This window comes from Exophiala aquamarina (genome assembly GCF_000709125.1).
Source record: "Exophiala aquamarina CBS 119918 chromosome Unknown aczIA-supercont1.5, whole genome shotgun sequence".
Lineage (NCBI taxonomy): Eukaryota > Fungi > Ascomycota > Eurotiomycetes > Chaetothyriales > Herpotrichiellaceae > Exophiala > Exophiala aquamarina.
Genome location: NW_013550583.1, coordinates 330,846 through 347,446, shown reverse-complemented (window position 1 = coordinate 347,446; position 16,601 = coordinate 330,846). Strand labels below are relative to the sequence as shown.

The window sequence follows — 16,601 nt, the reverse complement described above, 5'->3', positions numbered from 1 at the left end:
GCACATCATTTCTCACCTATTGCCTCATGGAGGTTGGAAGCTGGCTGTTTTCAGACGGGGTGGACACATGAGCCAGGAGGATAGGATATCTCCAGGTGTTGTTGCGAGACACAGGTATTACCTTATCTACTGTACGTGTGTAACTCCTGATGGCCGGGAAGTCATGGCTGTGTCACGTGATGGAATATTAAGTAAGCATGGTCATGATCACGAGGCATGTCATGTGATAAATCATGTGATCTTTCTTACGATGATGTAATTAACATTATCAGAGGCAGATGGGTGGCAGAGAGTGAAGCTGAAAGATGAGTTAGCCGTTTGCGTCGAGAACTCGATATGTTCAGAAAGCATATATGTCTTGCAGGCTATGTAGTTCTAGATCAAACAAAAAACAACAAGCTAATGCAAGATAACACAGGCGAGAGGACACCTTCAGCAATTGGGCAATCCCCTATCTTTCAGTCGTGGAGAATGATGACCAGCCGAGCCTAGATTCCATTTTCGAAGACTCCATCCTATGTATCTCGGATAGTAGTGGCCAGAATCACGAGCCCATAGGCTATAGACCATGCGATCCAGTACTCGGTATCTCGTGCATGGTTGTTTGTAGGTAGCGTGTAAATGGGCAAGCTCGGTGTGAGCGTGCGAAGAGAGATAAGCGTAGGCTGATTTGGAGTACCTAGCGCCCTCGTTCTCGTAGCGAGCACGCAGCAGCATGCGGGAACGTGAGAGGCTGATTTAACGGGATACCTTGGGGAGAACTGGGGTCGTCCCAGCTAGAAGCCTTCACCTCGCCAGTCGACTCGCCACTAACCAACAACTCTCTAATCAAGGTGGCCACCGGGGCATCACCCAACAAGGAGATACTGCCACTGCCACTGCCAGTCTGTCTCTTGGCTACCTCCTGAGTCCTCACGGCCGAGCAGACCATTTTGGGTGAAGTCGAGTTCGAGGTCAAGTTTCTTACTCAAATTTCTGCAAGGGCAAAAACGTGGTCCATAAGGGACCTTGGGAGTTGTTGGAAGCTTGGAAGCAAGCACACTGGGGTCGTGCCAAAACCCCAGCCACGCCACTCGCAGGCCCGCAGGCCCCCGAGGCCCCGCGAGCAACCAACCACAAGTCCCTCAGGCCCGTGGGTACTCCTCAGGTGGTCCCCAGGGCGCCCCGAGGCGCTGAATCCTGACCGGGAGGCCAAAGTTAAGCCTGAACAAGCCCACCGCCGTGCCCTGGCGCGCCCCAATCGGGGTGCTCGGCCCCCTGGTTGAGTTCTTCTAGAAGGTGACATTTTTCCTTCTGGCGATCAGCAGGCCGCAGGCCGCAGGCCACAGAACACGAGATATGCAATATGTACAGATGGTGCTAAGGCTTTGGTTGGAGCTCGTTCGACTCAAAACCCCGAGCACAAGACAATTTGAGTCTTTTTTAGATCACCTGTGGTCAAGGGGCGATTCTGCGATCCACCCTACCCTGCAGAGAGGAATCAAGATCAGGATCACGATCACCAATTCAAACATTGCTTATTTCCAATCAATGGAGAGCGGAGAAGAAACACAGCTTGGGTGTTGAGAGGGGAATTAGGGAGGCGTGGGAAAAAGGAAGGGGGGAAATCCAATCGTATTCCAGGAGGTGTCGGTGGTTTTCTGGAACTTCTCCAGCACCCGCCAAGTATTCCACCATGCACGAGTATGTATGATGTTGCATTGCATTTGACAAGCGTCGAATGGGCTCCCCGTGTGCCGTGCTTTGGCTTCCAGACATAAAGTTAAGTCGGACTCCAGAAGAGACAAAAGATACTCCGAGAGATGTTGCATAAAATCGAGAAAAGCCCACTTCCCGCTTTCCCTTTCGTTTCATTTCCTTTCGATTCTTTTTTTGTTGAGAGAGAGGGACAAGACAGGGCCTGGGATCTTCCAAGCAGAATCTGTACAGGTATTGATGTAGCTCTTTGTAGGAGTAGGCGTGGCAGCGGCGGCGACTGCGGCGGAATACTCGGATGATGCACTTTGCTGCTCTGCTACCTTATCGCCATCGCCCATCCCCATAACGTCGTTTATACTCCGTACTCCCGGGCATCAAGCCCCCCCCCGTGGGCCGTACTTGTAATCATTGTGACTCGGTATGAGCCCAATGCATTGCAGCAAGTGGATTCCAAAGCTGTGGATCGTCGCTCTGCTCGGGCTCAGACCAGGTCTATTATTCCGCTGCTACGACTCTGACCAGGAGGTTGCTACCATGACGACTTATCACCACCTTTTTACCTCCGTTCCACATCCCCACAGGTCCCATTCTTATTCTTTTCGTTGCGTGCCACTGCCAGCCTGCCAGCCTGCCAGGCCCATGAGATGTCCACTTTACGACTTGACTTGCTCGTCATTTCCCGGGCCCAACGGGTGACGATGACAATGGGGTTAGATGCAAGAGCGTGAAAAATGATGGTACAGCCTGCAACTCCGTACAGCAGTCAGTGCCTTGCTCGCCGCCGTATCTATCTATCGGTCCGTGGCCAACTGTGACCTTGTCTGTCTATCATAGAATATCTACATCCTGCTTGCCTATCTCCCGTTCTCTCCCACCTGTCACTCACCTGTTTGACTCGCACACACCGTTGTGAATTTCTCCCCCCGTATCGTCACCACCATTGGTCTTGTCATCCTTCCGTCCCTTCCGTCCCTTCCTTCCATGGCTTCATTCAGAAAACTGTTTCAACTCGACTCAATGGCTTAAAAAAGAGCGGCGAAACTCACCCCAGCCTCTTGTCTGACACCGACTGTACCATCACCCACCGTAAGCGACCCCGGCTAACCGTCGGCTTCTGATATAACTCAAGCTGTCTACTTCCAAGCCCCTCCACCCAACCCAATTCCCATTCGATCAGTTCAGTAAGCATAAACATAAAACACATATAAAACCCCCCAAAATCAACATAGAATGGGTCTCCGAGTGAAATTACGAAAAACCTTCGGGTCGTCCTCCAAGAAATCCAACAGCACATCTTCCGGCTCCCATGCCAACGGCAACACATCCACCCCATCGTCCATCTATCCAAACGAACAACACTATACAGACCGGACCGACATCGAATACTACAAGCCCAATGAGATCCCCAAGTCCAAGTACCGTGGTAAGGTCGACCCGGCACACCAAGCATCTCTAGGTGCGTTCTCTCTGTCCGACGCTTTCGCCGCCACTACTCGCCGTGCCAGTCTCGCATTGAGTGGCACTTTCAGTCCCGGAGGTACCAAGAGCCAGAGTCGTGCTCCCAGTCGCGTCCCCAGTAGAAGGCCCAGTATATCAGAGGTGATCTCTGGAAGTCACCTGAGGACCGAGGACCGCTCTGGTTCTGGGAGCGATGTCAGCCGTGAGAAGTCCGAGGATTCCAATACATCCACCGACTCTGCCGCCCTCGGTGGCCAGTCCGGTGACACGGCGAACAGTATGTCTTTCCCATGTACCTGCCCCTTGATCTTCTCTTGGAGATATATAAATATTGACTTTTCTTGAATCCACAGCATCGCTCTCCGGCCCAACATCAACGACAGGCACCACCGCCCCAACCACAGCAGTAGCACCCACGCCACTCACAGCTCTAACATCACCATCGAACCCCAAGCTTGTAGCCGTCCAAGATGACGGTGCGGTCAACATCACTGGGTCTGAGCTGTCCAAGCACATCACCGCTCATGATACACCTTTCACCGCCGAAGAGCTGGAAACTGCTATGACCCGGGCTACGTTTCAGGATAGAGATGGTCCGGTCCATGAGGTCAATATCTCGTGACAAACTTGAGTGAGTGCCGATTTAGTGCCAGGTGTTGCGGCAAGAAATGATGACGACGACGACGATGACAAGAAGCAAAATAACAATCGACATGTGACCATGTATTTACGACACCCAATCTGTTACGACGACATAAACAAATCCGTCCATTCTCAACCACGGAAATGAACCCATATCGCATCTGCTATCGGAAAATGGATTGTCGGAATTCTAGGGTGTTATCGCGGAATGCATGGACGACTATCGTTCCTCGGACGGGACAAGCCATGCTGGAACGGGCGGTGGGTTTAAACAGGCCGAGAGGGAACAGCATAGTGGGAATACTGGCGTTTGGAGACTTTTTTTCAAACGCACTGCATCCCCTTGTATATTGTGAGGATAATCTGGTGGATCTGGGAATGAGATTTCTTTACGTGGGAGGACGCCTGCCGGGAGTTGGTCCAGAGACATGTTCTACAGCTCACATCTTTCATCGGTCCGACACAGGTCTGTCAGGATGAGGTGCAAGCTCATTGTCCGTCTCCAAAAGTAGATCTTCTGTCTTGTCTAAGCCCATGACGAATTGAATCTCAGTGCTCCAAAGATGATTCAATGTTGAGAAGTACAAACGAGGTCCCCGCTTGGTCAATATCTCCCAACGAGGGAACTGAGCGCATACGCCGCGACAGTGGGCTCGATTCTTGGTCAACCAGCGGCAAGAGAGATGAAAACAGAACGAACGACCGGCCATCGTATACAGGTCTGATATGCCACCATTTTGCTTGTAGCCTGACGCTTCAGCTGCCATTCTGCAAGTCAACTGGGGGGAATGTCCCTCCAGGCTGCCTAGTACGAAAGAGTCTGAAACAGACCACATCAATCGAAATATGGAGCTAGCAATCCTCTTGGCTGTGGACGTTCTGATAATCACTACTTCTCGGATAGGTGTGCATTGTGTGAATGGCCATGGTGTGGTGCAAGGGTCAAAGGATGCCAGGCACCATGGGTGGCAGGATGTGCTGAAAGTGGTTATTGCAGGCCATATACGCTTTTGTGGGTATGGCCTGCAGGTACGGCTGAGATCACCATATCTCTAGAGTTGGGGAAGGGTCGTGATCGATCAACCTCTAGTCAATGAAACTCCAGTCGGAGATGATTAGCTTGTCAAATGGGAGGCGAAGTCCGAAGTAATCTTCCGCTTTGGACCCAGGTGCCTCATATCGTATTGGTTGTTCGATGACGAGGGACGTTCAATCATCAGTGTGTGTAACTGCCATGTCCAGTACCTCGAGTCTTCCTCGACCTTTGGTTTCAGCAGAACAGAATTCTCCCAAGGCCTTGAAGGCGCCTGGTTCGACGAAACCAACGACTTCCCATTCCTCACCCAAAACATCCTGACTTTCGATTTGCTCAACGAAAGAAAGAATCCGATCTTTGATGGTGCCTTTGCCCTGATCAACCTCGGGGTCGTCCCCAGCACCGGCTATCCTGGATTTTGGGACTTGCTTGGCGATGTTCGTGGGGCAAGTGATACGTAGTCTCATCCTGGCACGCATGACGGGTATGGGTTGCCAGGTGATCAAGGCGCGGATAGCATCGAGTGCCTGCTGCTTGACAGATTTTGTTGTAACGACACCGGTCCACATGGGAGTATCGCTCTTCTTGCCTTTTGGGGTCCCAGTTGATTCGACATCAGTATCGGTCATAGGAGTTGCCTGGCCACTTGTTTCGCTGGATCCCTTGGGGAGTACAGGACCTCTTCTGGAAGGGTCAGCTAGATTGAGATTACCGAGTTTATGGCTGAGGGAATCCTGCGGGGGAGCATGGCCACCCTGTTTGGATAAGACATCGAGGCCCTTCTTGATCATGCCGGTGGTATATACTCGTTTGGTTTGGGGGTCAACAAGTCTCTGGGCGATTTCTTCGACAATCTCCCTTTCCATCCGATCAAGGAGTTCTTTGCGTTCGTTGGCGTTGACTTGAATCTCACCCTTTTTCAGAATTTCCTCGATGATGGCATCCTTCCAGGTCTTCTCGTCATCTCCTTCATCAACTGCCTTTCCCTTTGCTTTTTTCTTCTTGGAACCGGCTTGAGAGGGCTCCTGAGGTGATGCCGATGACTGGGGCCATGCCTTCAAGAGTTCGGCATTCGGAGCAGTCTCGCCTTTGGAAGCATTGAGAAAGATGGTGGGGACTTGGAGGACATTGTCGAGATCAGTCTCGGTTCCTGAGCGATATTCGAGGAGTTTGTTTTTGTAGCAGGCCAGTTCGAAGCGCTTCTTCCCCTTTTTGTACCTTACAAGGGAGACATTTGTCAATTTGATTTGGTTCGCGGGCTGCTGGATCATAGGCATGATGGCTGGCTTGAGCGGGGTTTGGGTGGGTGACGGTAGGAGCAGGGAGCAGCTCAATTTTATTAGTAGAATTGGTGAAAGATCGTAGTAGTGCCTTGAGTCATGACAGGTTCTGGTCAGCCACCAGGGAACTTTCCAAAAACGAAAGGGGAAAAAAGAATGGGAGAGATGTGCGTTGTCAGTGAGAGGAGGGCGGGTTCAGGTGCGTATTGTCCTTTACGAGTCCTCCACACCCTGCTCCGCAGGGCAAGAGTGACTCAATAACAATTCTGACTGCGGTAAAGTGGCATGCACCTGCCACTGCCAGTCGACCAGGCTGCCAGGCTCCCACCTAGCGCCCCTTGGTCCCGTGTGAGGGGAAGGCACGGTCAAAAATACGCCTCGACCTGCAAAGAGCATGCGCAGGCGCGGGTGCGGAGAAGATCATCGTCACTGCCGCGTCGCTGTACTCAGTACATGCCGACTCTCAGATATTTTTGGTCCTTTTCTACATCCGCCACAACCTCACTGTATGCCGCACCTTGTATTTTTATTTTTGTACCCAAAATAGCACCCTTCTTTCAATGCTTCATATTTGGCTTCTACTTCTGGTAGCCCCTTTCATATCCCGTCTTTTTCTTTCCCTGATTGATTCATTGCTTCTACCTGATACATGACCACCTCAAGAAATCCCCTTCTCTCATCTCTTTCCCGGAATTTGGGATATGTGTGCCCACAATGTCGCCTTTCCGCTCACCAGTCTTCCACAAGGCACTTTACTACATCCAGACGTCCCCGGCAACTTGACACCTCCTTGACCGCCCATCCTCTTCCAATCCCTTTCCCACCCCCAGCCTCATCCATCAGAAATCACTTAAAAGCATGGTCCATCAAAAACCAAGAGATTAAGGCTCAAAAAGCCGAACAGGATTATTTGGGCCTAGGTGCCACGAGGTTGACCACCTTGCCCAACTCCCTGTTCATCGAGGAATCGAAAGTTGACGACGAGGGCTTCGAGCAAGACTTGGATCGAGATGAGGACTTTGCCGACACCCCTGCCATTCCTTTTGCTCTGCAGCCAGGTGATTTGATCTTCTGTCGCTCGAGCACCGCTGGCACTCGTGAGCAGTTTGCCGTTTATCTTGGTCAGGAAGGCCTTCAATTCCAATACTTTCTATCGGACGGAAGATGGCTTGTTGACCGCACCATTGATCACGACAGCCCCGTTGTGAGAGGCTTCGCCAGCCCAGACGAGGTCCAGGCGATCCGAACACATCTACCCAAGCAGGAAATCGTCAAAAGGTCCTCGGTCATTTCTTACGACCTTTTGAGATCATGGGCCGGTGAGGTTCCCCGTTCCGCCTCGGATCCTCTGCTACGTCGTCTTGCACTCTTGATCGACGAAATCTCCTCCTTTCGCCGCGAGAATCTTGCCCTCCTCGATTCCGTTATCGACAAAGTTTCTCATGATGTGTATTACCAAACCCTCGATTGGGACCAAGTTGTTCACAAGGTCATGGCCTGCGAGCCATCTAACCTGTCTCCTGCCACCTGCATGGCCGTTTACTTCGCCCTGAAGAAGAAGCCAACCAGAGTCCAAATCGTAAGAGATCCCAAAGCCGGCATATTGCGTTTCATCATCGTGTCAAAGCGCTCCGCCAGCCGATTCGACACTGTCGTTGACTGGGGGAGGGATTATCAGGAAGCCGCTGCACACTCGGCCCTGGGAAAGAATGTTAAGATCTCCCTTGAGAAAAACCCCTTGACCTCTTTCGTCGATAAAGCTCGACGCATCATTCTGAAAAGCCGGGAAATCAGATCTCCCACTACCACTGGCCACCTAGGCCCTACTCTGTCACATTCCACTGACGGCCAAGTATCCACTCGGGAAACTGGCGAGACCCTGTCCGATGACGACCAAATGATTACTGAGTTTCTTTGGGACACTTGCATACGCTCACCTACCCATAACAGAACCAGAACAATCTATAACTCCATCACTTCATTGATCATTCGAGCTATAGGAGCATATCCCAAACTTCGTCTCGAACGGAAGATTGGCAGACTTCTGTTGCAAGAGCTTGGTGTCCTCTCTCCCTGGTCAGATGAATTCGACCACGATCTCTTATATCCTACCCCCAGCACAAAGGGGAGCCATGAACTCGATAGTCTCCAAGCAGAGGCTAGGGCAGCCTGTGACGAGCTGTGGCTCCACGATCCGGGGTATCTGCCAGAGCTTGATTCTATGGCATCTCTGCGGCACGACTTTGATCTGCCTGCCCTCTGTGTCGACAGCGATTACACCAAGGTTAGGGATGACGCATACTCCCTAGAGCCTAACCCTTCTATTCCTGGCACCCATTGGGTCCATGTACACGTCTCTCATCCTTCTGCGTTCATCAAACCAGATCATCCTGCTTCCCAATTTGCGGCCAAGACGATTCAAACTTGGTACACCGTATATTCAGCCTTGCCCATGTTGCCATTTAGTCTATCCAAGGCCATGAGTTTGGATACTGGCCGTCCAGCTTTGACTGTGAGCACTCTTCTCAAGGAGGATGGTAAAGTCTTGGATATCAAGTTGCAACCTACAATCCTGAAGGATGTCGTGATTTTGAACGCTGAGGCTGTCGACGCCACGCTAGGAACCCCACAACCGGAATATGCAACGATGCTGCTTGGTACGCCCACTGATGGCAGTATCACACAGGTTACAGACAAACCAAGTCAGGCCGCTCTGGATGCCGTACATGTCCACCGTGCCACACTACAAAACCTTAAGACCCTCATGTTCAGTCGCGTCAACTACAGGATGAGACAAGCCTCTGAATGGCCTGACTGGCCGCATGTAGAGCATGACACTGATGTCAGGTCGACGATATCGCACAACCAGGGACCAGACCAGCTGTCCCAGACTCGACACTTCCTTGGGGATCCTCCTATTTATTGCTTCGCATCCCCTACCATGAAGTGGATTACCATGACTGAGCGTCAAGAGAAGGAAAGTGTAACGCAAAACTTGATGATTCTTGCCGCGGAATCTGCTGGCAAGTGGTTTGCAGACCGTAACATCCCAGCGATTTTCAATTGTGCAACCCCACACACCGACTTTCCTGTATCCAAGCTTAATCGACTCGGCTTAGAGACAAGGCGTGTTCTTCCCGTTAGCTACCTCTCGTCCACACCTCAAAATCACGTGTTCACAGGCATCAACCAGTTCCTACGCTTTACCAGTCCTCTCCGTCGCTACCAGGATCTCTTGGCTCACTGGCAGGCAGACGCATATTTACGAGCGGAATCAGATGCATCCTCGAACTCCGGAGCCACGATCACGAAGTATGAGCCCCCATTTTCAAGAGCCCAAGTGGACCAAAAAGTCGCAGGACTAGCGGGTTACGTGTATGGAATGACGAGAAAAATGAACCACCAGCAGATTCATTTGCGCTTGAGAGCATTGTTTCGAGCATTCCATTTCAAGGAGGCGCAATTGCCTGAAAAATGGGATTTCCTCGTACGCAACGTGTCCACTCGCGGCAAAGAAGTAGAAGAAGATTCCCAGCTACGGGGGAGCCTTCTTCCCTTCGCTTTCGATGCCATCATTCTCGAGTCTAGGAATAAATGGGAAGTTGGCGCGACTATAAATTCTTACCTCCCGGTAAAGATTGAGCTGGTGGACATGAGCCGGGGAAAAGTTATATGTCGAGCTGTCGGTCCTCTGCAGGAGAAACCTCACTTTCCAACACCCATGAAGATTGTTTCACACCCTGTTGGCAGGGAGCAAACTACTGAAAAGTAACTTCTGACTAGCTGTACGAAAAAGCGGTCCCGATTCATCTGTAGTCGTCATGCGAAAGCTTGAGCATTTGTCTAGTCAACAATAGATAGATTCAAGAAGCGATGACTTACCGCTGTCAACGCAGGCCTACGGAGCACAGAGGACCTTGTTGAGCGATCTTGCATGAGATTTGAGATCTCGGTATGTGGCTGGTTCCCGTGGTTCCCGGGCCGGGAGTCCTGGAGTGCGGATACGAGGGCAACACAACATGAGTCCATGACCCCTCCCTCCGGCACACCCATCAAGAACAGTCTCCACAGAGATCTACCCACTCATCCAATGGGTGGTAGAGAACGAGTTCATTCGAGTTTGCCTCAGCTCCCTTCGTGCGCGGAAGTCGGTCCCGGTGACAAAACCTCGCAACTTGACAGAAGTTTAAGCGACTTCGCTTGATCATGAATGGTGTGCCTGCAAATTTTGGGGTTGGACTGACACTTTGACAGCAAGCTGGAACAAGTTTTCGCTCGTGGCGACGCGATAGTGCGAATGTGAGGGGGAGGCGGCAAGTACTCGTAAGTCTCTACCAAGACCAAGGTGGAACAAGGACGTATTCAAATTCGTCTAGAGAGCACAGTACCGAGGACGTCCGTACTCCGCACATTCAGCAAAAATGGTGCCCGAGCCAAGCAGTGTTTCCGAGCCTGAGCAAATAAACATAAAAACGAAATTCAGAATCAAACCAGTAGTGGACGAATCTGGTGAGGTTCCAAGTCAACTGCCTGCCCTTACAAGCATGTTTGGAACTGGTCAAGAAAGGCCGAGTGTTGATGGCGTGGACAGTCATCTACCAAGCCTGTCCATTCAAATCAAAATATCACTGTGCGTGGGTTAGTTGTTTGCCAAAATGAACGGCCTCGTGCCTCCAATCCACCTTCCTAAGGCCGCCATACTAAATTGCCACTAATGCTGCGACAGACACACAGGGTATATCCTAGACTCAAGCTGGGTTGATAAACACCCCTCGGTCGGGTACTTTCTGACTGAGGTGAATCGGGAAGGGCGTCGTCTAGCCTCGCCAGCCCTGGAGTCTTCAATTGGAGGGCTGACGTGCTTGTACGTACATCATCCCAGGCTGCTGGTTCTGGGGGCTGTTGAGGTGAGTGGTTGTGGCCATCTCCGCGGACCCCGAAACCGAACTGGACGGTCTCATGGACGCCCTGGAAAGTATGCTGTGCAATAAAATGGGGGGATCTCGGCACTACTCCGTACTATTTCCAGGGAATCGATCATGAGGGTGAGGCGTGACCCTAGGCGGCGTGGGATGGTCGGCATTTTCACCAGCTTGGGAGCCATTGTGGCTTGATGGGCTAAGAAAGGACCCCGCCCAGGGCCCGGGCTGAAGACGCTAAAACTCCTTGATTGTGAGAGCCCTTCCGCGGAGTAATTAGCTTCCAACGGATAAAGCCTGAGTTCGGTACTGCCTCTCGCCTCCATCCCTCCTAGCGTGGGCCTTCCTGGGCAAAAGGGGAACCCAAATCAACCAACTTGAGTTTAGAAAAAGGTCGAGCTAGGAACGTGCCTTCTCGGTCCATTCAACGGTGAACCCCGTCTTCTGTTTGGATCGTGTTCCAGCATGAAATGCCCTAACAGATGTCAGGCTTGCAGGGGTGACTCTCAAGGAGGAAACCAATGCGCTGGGTGTCCTTTCAGTGACCGCGGGGCTCCCTGTCCGGGCTGCCGGCTCAGAGCATCCGCCTGCTTTCGGGCTTGCAAATGGGCCCTTTTTGAGCTGGCCTTGGAGGTGATGGTCGGTGGCGTAGTCCAATGGCCTGCCCTCTCTGAGTGATTTGGTTGTGATGGTTCTCAACCCTGGTTGAATACGAGCTAGATCGATCCATCCATTCCTTTGGCACCCTGTGCAAAGATCTGGGATGAGATCTCTCGTCTATCGTCCCTGGTCGCAAATCATAGCTGGAGAGACGACTAATGTTCTCACCATCACTTTCAGCTCCCCTGGATGGCAGGCATTATTTCCCACTATCCAGGGCCGCCTTGTGCAAGCATCACTCGCCAACAGTGATTTGGAAGAGATCGTTAATGAGGCACCACACAGATGTGGCCGATGTCTGGGTAGACTGCCCAGGGTTTGGAGATCGAAGGCTGAAGAGAGTCGCACTCGCATGGTGCAGCAACTCGTGGCCTCGGAGTGTACAGCCGTAATCTCGTGGTCGATACTCATTTCCTACGAAGCCTAGCCCCCATGATGTTTTGTAGCCTGCTGAGTTTCCAACAGGCGGTGTATGGTCTAAACCAGAGTTGGACATCTTCGCTTATTGGATTGTCCAGCCCCTGTCGGAAGCTGGTGGAGGAAAAAGCACAGACTTCAATCATGCGGTCGTCGTTTTGTCGCGTAACATGAGCGGTTCCAGTTTCAGTTATATGATGGCTAAAGATGCCCATTTGCAGCCCACCTAGTACATACCACGACCTGAACAGTGAAAGCTCTAGCAACTGTGGAGTCGGTTGCGAATCGAGCTGTGCGGCCTCGATTGGCATGACGGATGGCAGCTTCGGTGGGGGTCCAAATCTGAAGTTCGTTCGAGTCACAAACGTCCAAACCCTCCTTTTGAGTATCCTGGAGACCCTAGACACCACCGAACAAATGCCATCTGGTGCGTTGAAGTCTTCAGTCAACCCGGGCGATTCTTCTGATTGGACTTATTCTCTACAATACAATCCTTGTGGGCTTCGACTCCACTTTCGCACCGTCTAACTATTGATCGCAAGCCATGACTTGGTCTTTTAGTTCATTCTACAAATCCGACAAGGCATCATTGCTTGCATAGCTCCCCCATTTCCGCAACCCTTGTTGACCTAACCCCTGCTCGCCCTGGCCCATTTATCACCACTCTCACGGTACCGAAACCCTATGTATCGCCTTATCCTCCATCTCGATCTCTAGGTCTCCAAGTTTATTGAATACTCGCGACTGGAGAAGCCCCTTTGCTCCCTAATTGCCCTATTCTTGTACTGCATCCTGCTATTTTCGCTTGTTATCCCCAGGGTCGAACTTGTAGGAGGCCTTCACAGCTCTACCGGCCATTGCACACTGTTCCACTGAGGTTTTGTAGCCTTCTCCCAGAGTCTGCAACTGTCAGAAACGAGTCGCGATCTCTTGGAGGGAAGTCACAGGCTACAACGCACGAAACCTGCACCCGATGCCGTGGGCAGGCAATGGTTGCACGAGCAATGAAGTTGACAGTTCATGATAAATATGTCAACATCAAATCCCCAATCACCACGAGGCGCGGCTGCCACGGAAAAGCAGAAGAGGCGTGCTAATTCATGTTTGCCATGTCGCGAGAGCAAGTCACGAGTACGTCTTCTTCCACCACCAGGCGATGATCATTGATTCCGTATTACTAACTTGGATAAGTGCACCGGCGGTATACCTTGTGCGACATGCTTAAAGAAGCGTCAAAAGCCCCGATGTGTCTATCGCAACTTGACCCCCAAAGAGGTAGAAGCCGATGAGGTTGGTACTCTATTGGTCTAGCACCACAACTCTTCACTGACATGATCTCTAGCTTCTAGAAAACACCCTCCCGGAGCAAGAAGAGGATGATCTTCTGGCCTTCGCTTGCCAGCAAGAGCCCGGGATCAATGAAGATCCTGGGCATACTGATGATGGTACCTTGGTCATCCCCCTTGGAGAATTTTTTGGCTTGTTCTCCTTGTCGCGGACCGTTGATGAGGTACGCGTTACTGTTAATGCATTGTCTCGGGAAAGCTACTAACTATGAGACAGTACAGACAGAGCGCCCGGTCTGAAGGCTCGACCCAAGATGTCGTGGACTCGTTGCTGACCACCCAAGCCCTCCTGGCCGAATCGACTGATAGGCAAAGCTCATCGTCGTTGCAGCCAACAGTGGTTCAATCAGCAGGAGCGATCGAAACAAGCAGACCTCTGCTATCAATAGATATGGATTTGCAGCTTCCGAAACACATTCGGTGGCTGTACTCAAAATATGTTTCAATCTGCCAAATGCTTGACACCGGTCGGGTGACTCAAGGATGGACTACCTTTCCTAGCCTTATGCGCGAGGTTGAGCTATGTGGAAGTAAGTATATATATCATCTCCCACTACCATGAGGCCTTTCGTTAATGTTAAATTCAGTGGACCAAGAACGCACTGCCGAAGAAAGTACATCGAGCCCTGAAATCACCGAAGCTTGCCGGCGTCTTTGGTGGCACCTCATTGATTTGGATCTTCGACTGAGCCTCCTCGTGGGCCGTAAGCCTCATCTACACTCGAATGCCTTGAGATTTCCGCGACCGTCTTTCAGTGGCTTAAAGCCCGATGAGAAACGTCTTCAGCAGAGTAAGTTTGACTTCATACAATTCAAGATGGAAGTCTTGACTTCCATCAACACCGATCACACTCAGGCGACCGCAGTACCTGAAGATCGACAACCAAAACAGGAGGTAGTTCTCAAAAAGTTCGAAAGACTCCAGGAGAAAGCTCCTGGACCCTCTCAGGACGGTTCCAAGGATATTGTTCATTCCCTTGCTGTCGCCGAACATCAATTGGACATACATTTGTTCTCAATTGTGTTTCACCATCACCTTACCCGTGTCACCAGTTTGGACCAAGCCCAACAACCATCTGGTCGTGATAAGCCGTCAGCTGGGCACCCAAAGGTGGTCAAGTCTCGCAACTTGCGAAAACAATCGTCTGGAAAATCACAGAAGGACATGTTCCAATCAGCTCGGCGGGTCATGGAAATCTTCGACTACATTTTCATTTCGGACACATCCAGATCTGCTCTGTCTTGGACACAGTGTTTTGGAGCGTACTTGGCTGCAGTGATACTTGGTATAGCTCGTCTTCGACAAGACGTTGACCTCTCAACGGATTCGTCGCGCATACAGCAAACTCTCAAGGTCTTTCAGGAGCTCACGTCCGCTGTACCAGCTTTGAATATTGCTCAGCTTGTAGCAGGCTCCTTGGAAAATCTGACCATCGCCCTTGACGATCTCGAGAATGGTCGGGATGCACCTAGTAAGAGCGAGCCTTTGCAGATGAAGCGCAGTCCAACGATGTCCGGAAAGCCAGATGCTTCATCCAGTACAGCACGACATAAAGGGACAACAGACGTCGAATCAATAGATACTTCCTTTCAAAGGCCCGGCAAACGTCCAAATCCTTCGGGCTACGATGTTGATCAACATCAAGATAAGCGAGCCAGGTTCTCTACGAAGGTTCCTCCATTCGATGGCTGTCGACCAAGCGTTCCAGATTGGTCAGCTTGTCAAGAGCATCAATATATCCAACAGGGGTCATCAGTCAGCGATATTCCGATGGAGTCTTTTCACGATCAGTCTGCATCAGCGAGTTTCGATCAACCATTTCCACACAGTGCATCAACTTCTTTTACAGGTAACGAGCCAATGGAATATAGTAATCTAGAGTATGGGTCAAGCCAAGATGGCAGTCATCACTACAGTTCCGTTGAACCATGGTATCACCCTCCCATGTCAATACATCCACCCATGTATGACAGGCTCTGGCAGGCTCAAGGTGCGTCACTCACTATGGTTGGGGATGATGGAATTCAACATTCATTCTACGGTAATCCTTCATCCATGACGATGAACGCTCCACATCACTTGGATCAGCAATTGCACAGCCAGCAATCCATGATGCTGAATGCAATGGGACAAATGAACGCAGCGCATGTCCATGATGGTTCACTCAAGGACAATTCAGCCATCCGTGGACCCACGCACACCTCGCTTGGACCTGATCAGGTCCAGCCTCCCCAAAACGCTTTTTACGGTACAGTGGAAGAAACCCAGTATCCCGCAGCGCAGCATCCCTCCAGTTCACCGATAATAGGAAACGGACTTACGCCACGAGAGGGTGTGTTTGTATACCCTGCGGACTCCTCTCGTCGACGAAGCGTAGCAGACATCAATCAACAGCAACGGGGAGGGTGGAGTGTGGAGACGCCTGCCAACTATAACGATCTACAAACCCGAGGGAAAGTCAAGCCAAGTATCGACAAATCTCGAAGCCCTCCACGAGATGGTATTCTGTCACCACCAAGTGAAGCGGGGCCACAATCTCGCCGTAATTCAGCGACTCCTAGACAGATCGGCCAGCAAGGAATGCAGGCCAGTTTAACACAGCACCTTGATTTCTCTCTCGATGATTATCACCCGCCCATGATGCTACCAGGGCACGCTATGCATCCAGAAGAGTACCCCGGGTCACGGAGGGCATCGCTCGCACGTGGACTCGATGTGTCGATGAACGAAGTCAATGTTAATATCCCACCGCAAGTAAACATCATCTCCGAACAAGCAGCTGCGTGGCAAAGCCAGAGACGTACGCCCGCAAGCCAAACACACTTCGACACGACCGACACGATAAGTTACGATCTAGAAATGACATATAATACACAGTTTCACCAGCATCCACATCAACAACAGCAAAGCCTACACCACCATTACCATCACCTCCATCACGAATTTCCTGGCCCTCCAGGCCAGATTGTCACAACAGGGCCATACCCTGGCGAACGCCGATGGTGGGGAAGTAGTTAGTTTTATGCATCGCATTGGGCCGTCTGTGTATATTTTCATGGGGTGTTGTCTGAACTCCGTGTGGGATGGAGTCCGCAATCTTTTACCCAAGTTGCATGAGTTGTTGTTGTTGTTGTTTTCTCTTAC

General features: G+C 51.2%; 4 protein-coding genes across 4 annotated transcripts; 3 read left to right on the top strand and 1 right to left on the bottom strand.

The window, feature by feature from the left end:
• Positions 1–2,928: 2,928 nt before the first annotated feature.
• On the top strand, positions 2,929–3,778 carry A1O9_06793 (uncharacterized protein; the record flags this gene model as incomplete). Its single annotated transcript, XM_013403740.1, has 2 exons — positions 2,929–3,433; positions 3,510–3,778. 2 exons carry the CDS (start codon positions 2,929–2,931, stop codon positions 3,776–3,778), a joined length of 774 nt encoding a protein of 257 aa, XP_013259194.1.
• Positions 3,779–5,007: 1,229 nt separating this feature from the next.
• Positions 5,008–6,111, bottom strand: A1O9_06792 (uncharacterized protein; the record flags this gene model as incomplete). Its single annotated transcript, XM_013403739.1, has 4 exons — positions 5,008–5,513; positions 5,589–5,778; positions 5,844–5,856; positions 5,879–6,111. The coding sequence occupies 4 exons, from the start codon at positions 6,109–6,111 to the stop codon at positions 5,008–5,010; spliced, it is 942 nt and encodes a 313-aa protein (XP_013259193.1).
• Positions 6,112–6,828: 717 nt separating this feature from the next.
• On the top strand, positions 6,829–9,886 carry A1O9_06791 (uncharacterized protein; the record flags this gene model as incomplete). The annotated part of the gene is made up of 2 exons (XM_013403738.1): positions 6,829–6,881; positions 6,958–9,886. 2 exons carry the CDS (start codon positions 6,829–6,831, stop codon positions 9,884–9,886), a joined length of 2,982 nt encoding a protein of 993 aa, XP_013259192.1.
• Positions 9,887–13,139: 3,253 nt separating this feature from the next.
• A1O9_06790 (uncharacterized protein) lies at positions 13,140–16,475 on the top strand (the record flags this gene model as incomplete). Its single annotated transcript, XM_013403737.1, has 5 exons — positions 13,140–13,241; positions 13,302–13,400; positions 13,453–13,620; positions 13,674–13,986; positions 14,044–16,475. 5 exons carry the CDS (start codon positions 13,140–13,142, stop codon positions 16,473–16,475), a joined length of 3,114 nt encoding a protein of 1,037 aa, XP_013259191.1.
• Between the last annotated feature and the right edge of the window lie 126 nt (positions 16,476–16,601).